The following is a 5000-nucleotide window of genomic DNA, read 5'->3' as shown; positions in this document are numbered from 1 at the left end:
TAGGTAGTCACATAGAAAAGCATACGTATAAGCATATAGATATATAGAGAGAGAGAAAGAGCACAGCAGACAGTAAGAGCAAGATATATATATATATATATTAGGGCTGTCAAATTAACGCGTTAATTTCGATTAATTAATCACAGAAAAAATAACGCGTTAAAAAAATGAACGCAGATTATTAGTATTATTATTAGTATTATTATTTATGTATTCTTTTTTTCAGATTGAGTTCTTTTTTGGCACATACAGTATCCAAGAAAAAGTGTTAAGGTCAAAACAAAGTATTGTGTATTTTTTGCCCGAAATGCATTGCATCTTGAGTGAGATGGAAATGTTATTAATTTGATCTTAAAATGCACCGTTAATGTTAATGAAAGACATCATTTATTTTAATTAAATTATTTTGAAATACTTTCTCTGCAAAGTGTAAGTATGCGATTAATTTAGATTAATTAATCACAGAGCCTGTAATTAATTAGATTTGTTTTTTTTTTTTTCGCTTGACAGCCCTAATATATATATATAAATATTTATAGAGAGAGAGAGAGAAAGAGAGAGAGAGAGAGAGAGAGAGAGAGAGAGAGAGAGAGAGAGAGAGAGAGAGACAGAGGGAGAGAGAGAGAGAGAGAGAGAGAGGGATGGAGATAGAGAGAGGGAGAGAGAGGGATGGAGATAGAGAGAGAGAGAGAAAGAGGGGGATGGAGATAGAGAGAGGGAGAGAGAGAACACACATGGAAAGAGAACCAGCGTGTATCAGAGGACAGGAAGAGAGAGAGAGAGAGAGAGAGAGAAATAGAGGCATACGTAGAGACAGCTGAGAGAGAGAGAGCAACAGATACAGAGAGTCATATAGCTAGCCAGAGAGCGAGAGAGAGCGATAGGGAGAGACAGCGAGCCATACAGAGAGAGAGAGTGAGAGAGAGTGAGAGAGAGAGAGAGAGAGCGATAGGGAGAGACAGCGAGCCATACAGAGAGTGAGAGAGAGAGAGCGAGAGCGAGAGAGAGAGAGCGCGCTAGAGTCACATAGATAGATAGCTACCTGTCCCTCTCCCTCTCCTCGTCCCGGACGGCGGATGGCGACGTCCGTCTCTTCTGCCAACGGGACGTCCTCCGCCGAGCTGCCTACGCTCAGGCCGGGCCGCGGGGACGAGGGCGGCGGCGAAGAGGAGGGGGAAGCGGCGGCGGCGATGGCGGCAGAAGGCGGGGGCAGCGCGGCGGGCTGCGTGACGCGAGGGCAGTCGTTGTGGTGCTCCGCGCCGGGGGCGTGATGAGCGTGGGGGGCGGCGCGGCCGGGGGCGGGGGCCAGAGAGAGCACCATGGGCTGGTCGCGCCGGGCCGCCGCCACCAGCTCGCTGACCGGCCCGCTGATGGTGCGCCGGCGGTTGACCACCTCGCCGTCCAGCCCGATGGCGTCCCGCGTCTTGGCGCCCGGCGCCACCTGGGCGGGTAGACGAGGAGAGCGTCGGGTGAGGGGGAGGGTGAGACAGCGCGGATCAGAGTGACCGTGTGACATCTACATTTTAAAGATAACGATGTTGGACGCTTTTGTTTAAGTCAGTTTAGTCTCTTTCAACGCCGGGGGCCTCCGGGGTACTAAAGACGAAAAGGTGAGCCGATCAAGGCAGAAAAAATAGCGGGCAAAGCACTTGGGTCACGTTGACATTGAATCACAACGAGGACGCCCCCCAGGGGCCTACAAGCATTTGCTGTGATCAGGACCATGTCATGTTCTCATGGTCATTGAGCAGATGCTTCTGTCTTGGCTGTCTCACAGTGGATTTTTTTCAGATACATGTCATCACACCCTGACCATGCAACAGGAATGCCAACCTGAATGAGAGAATAGGCTCTTTGTCAATAGGACCAAAACGACCCACATGAGCTTTGGCTGGTCCAGCGCCCCGCTATCGACTGGTTGAAGAGGTCCTCAGTGGAACACGTTTTAAGATAGTTTCGGTATTGAAATGCATTTGAAAACCTATATAGCGAGAAATTTTCATTTTGGGGCGTCCTGGAATTGTATCTATTTGTTTCATTTGCTTCAACCAATGTTTCGGTGGAACATTATGATGAATGAATACCTACCATGCCTCGAAGGTTTTGAAAGCATGAACGCATTAATAAAGTAAAAGGCCGACGAAAAAGCTTCAAAACATCAATGGTTAGGCTGCAAACATTAGTGATTCATTTAACAAAAAACCCATCTAGCATCCCTGTGTGTTCGACCTTAACCGGGGGATCTCTCCGGCCGGGACCTCACCTGGAGGAAGTTCCTCTGCAGCGCCATGCCTTTGGCCCCGCCCCCTATGGAGGACATCTCCAGCATGGCGGCGATGCTACGCACGCTGCCCATGCTGTTGGTCTCCACGGAGACGCCCAGGTCGCTGGCGCGGCGCTGCTGGAGGTACGGCACGTCCAGCAGGCCGCCGGCCGTGGAGTGGATGGGGGGCTGGGCCTCCGTCAGGTTGGAGTTGGAGGTGGAGATGGCCGAGCTGGAGCGCTTGGGCGGCGGAGGGGGCGGCCCCTTCTTCTTCTGCCGCAGGGCGAAGGACTGCGACTGGCTGCGGTTGACGTTCTTCTCCTGGTTGCGCACCGAGTGGCTGCGGCTCACCCGGTGGGTCACCGTCGCGTACTTCCCCCCGACGCCGCCGCCGCCGCCGCCGCCGCCGCCGCCGCCGCCGCCGCCAGTTCCCCCTGCGCCCTGACCCCCGGGCATTTCCAATCCTCCCCCTCCTCCCCCTCCTCCTCCTCCTCCTCCTCCCCCCCCACCCCTCTCGTCACACTCTCCGTCCGAGGCGGCGTAGCGGTTGAGGCTGTGGGCGCGTTTCTTCTGCAGGGCGCTGGGCTCGCCGCCGCCGCCGCCGCCGCCCCCCTCTCCCTCGCCCTGATCCGTCTCCGGAGGCAGGCAGAGGAGCGGGACGGGCACCTGGTTCTGGGGGGCCTCCGGCCGGGGCTCCAGGGGCCGCTGGGGGTGATGGGCGTTGGGTGCCTGGGGGTGGTGGGCCTGGGCGTTGGCCGCCCCGCGCTGCGCGGTGGGAGACTGGGGCCGATGGGCCCGCGGCGACTGGGGCCCCTGGATGAGCTGGGCTCCCGGCTTGGGCTTGGGGGCCTGCGTGGTGGTGGGGGCGGCGGCGGCGGCGGACGCGCTCTGGACGGAGGACGTGGAGGAGGAGGAGGAGGAGGTGCGGGTCTTGGTGGGGGTGTGCGGCGGGGTGTAGGGGGGCGCGGGCTGGGAGTGGGCGTGGGCGTGGCCGTGCGCGTGGCGGGGCTTCCCTTGCGATGGCGCGCCGCCGCCGCGTTGGGCGGCGGCGGCGGCGGCGGCGGAGGAGGAGGACGAGGAGGAGATGGTGGTGGAGGCGGTGCTGCTCTGCTGCCTCATGGTCCTTGCCTCCTTCTTTGGAGGTCCTCCTCCTCCTCCTCCTCCTCCTCCTCCTCCTCCCTGCGGCCCGTCGTCGTGCTCCTTGCTGAGGGCGCGGCTGCGCTGGGTCTTGGCCTCGGGTCCCGGCTGGATCAGGGCACTCTGCAGCTCGGAGCTCAGCTCGCTGTCCTGGAAGGTGGTCATCCTGGGAGACATTACCTCTGGAGGACAGAACACGATCATCATTATAATCAGAATAAAAATGATAAATATCCAACAAATATTTATCCATCCAATAACTGGTGAAAACGGATTAACCAAATAAGTAAAAAAATGTATGTGAATTTTAACATTTCCAAAACAAGTGCTGTCATTTTTTAATCATTTAACAAGCACAAAGTGGTGTGTTTTACAGATTGAACTGTAGGAATCTGTTGCCGTGACCTCACCATCTGGGGGCGGGCTCTCAATGGACATGACTTCCTGCTGCTGTGTGATTGGTGGAGGCTTCTTCTTGAAGGAGCCCCGCCCCTCTGAGCCATGCTGCATCTCGGCCAGCCTCTTCACAGCCAGCATCAGCTTCTTTTGGTGACCTGCACACACACACAGACATGTTTTATACTTTATTTTCTTTAAGTCAGAACTCGCCACAATTTCAGCGTCTTTGTGGAGATGACGTGAGGAAAATTCAAGTAGCTGATGACCAAAAGCCCAAATTCCAGTTTCTCTTTCACTCATTCTTACTCTAAATCTACCTCTCTTTACCTCTTTCTACCTCTCTACCTATATCTCTCTCTATCTCTACCTCTCTCTAACTCCTACCTCGCTACCTCTACCCCTCCCTCTCTCTACCTCGGCACCTATTTACCTCTTTATCTGTCTATATCTGAACCTCTCTCTATCTCCTTCCACCTTGCTACTTCTATCTCTCTCTACCTCTAGACCTGTATACCATATCTGTACCTATACCTCTCCCTCAATCTCTACCTCTATACCTCTCCCTCGATCTCTACCTCTATACCTCTCCCTCAATCTCTACCTCTATACCTCTCCCTCGATCTCTACCTCTATACCTCTCCCTCGATCTCTTGATTTATTTCTCCCTCAATCTCTACCTATACCTCTCTCTCCTGATGCTAGATATAATCGTGTTGGCAAATCATTTTCAAGCAACTATAAATTTTGGGAAACAAAACGGGTGCGAACATCTGGTTGGATTAAATCCGATGCATTATTTGAATCGTCCGTAAGGTGACACATGAAGGAGTGAGATTTGTGTTAAGACTAGACCAGGATTTGGTTAGTGTAAAAGGAGACTAGCCCTCCATCTCACCCAGCTTGGTGATGCCAATCTCCTGTAGGTCCTCCCAGGTGATGTCCGTTATGAAGTCGATGTTCTCGTAGCCGTTCTGCACCAACACCTGGTGGTATTGGCTCAGACCGATAGCGGACAGCCACTCCCCTAGACTGGCCTGGGGATAGCACCACCAGACACAACCAGGGCAACCCGTTAGACATACACGTGTGTGTGTGTGACCTGCTGCAGGGACCTTGAGGTCAAGAAACTTCTGGAGGAATCATTTATCATCAAAGGCAATTAGAGAACGTGAAGATGACATCACACTGTGTTAAACACTAT

At 53.6% G+C, this 5000-nt stretch overlaps 1 protein-coding gene across 1 annotated transcript in view; it reads right to left on the bottom strand.

Annotated features, from left to right (window-relative positions):
* caskin1 (CASK interacting protein 1) overlaps nt 1-5000 on the bottom strand; it is a gene marked incomplete at its 5' end in the record, with an annotated part of 37187 nt that overhangs the window by 3080 nt on the left and 29107 nt on the right. Inside the window, 5 exons of the mRNA XM_084488459.1 lie at nt 1043-1441; nt 2264-3304; nt 3347-3582; nt 3811-3954; nt 4695-4833. Coding sequence (XP_084344585.1) covers nt 1043-1441; nt 2264-3304; nt 3347-3582; nt 3811-3954; nt 4695-4833 — 1959 coding nt within the window. The remainder of the gene's footprint in view (nt 1-1042; nt 1442-2263; nt 3305-3346; nt 3583-3810; nt 3955-4694; nt 4834-5000) is intronic.

Source organism: Micromesistius poutassou, assembly GCF_964030765.1.
Source record: "Micromesistius poutassou genome assembly, chromosome: 1".
NCBI lineage: Eukaryota > Metazoa > Chordata > Actinopteri > Gadiformes > Gadidae > Micromesistius > Micromesistius poutassou.
The sequence above is the reverse complement of the archived record's forward strand: the minus strand, read 5'-3'. Positions and strand labels throughout refer to the sequence as shown.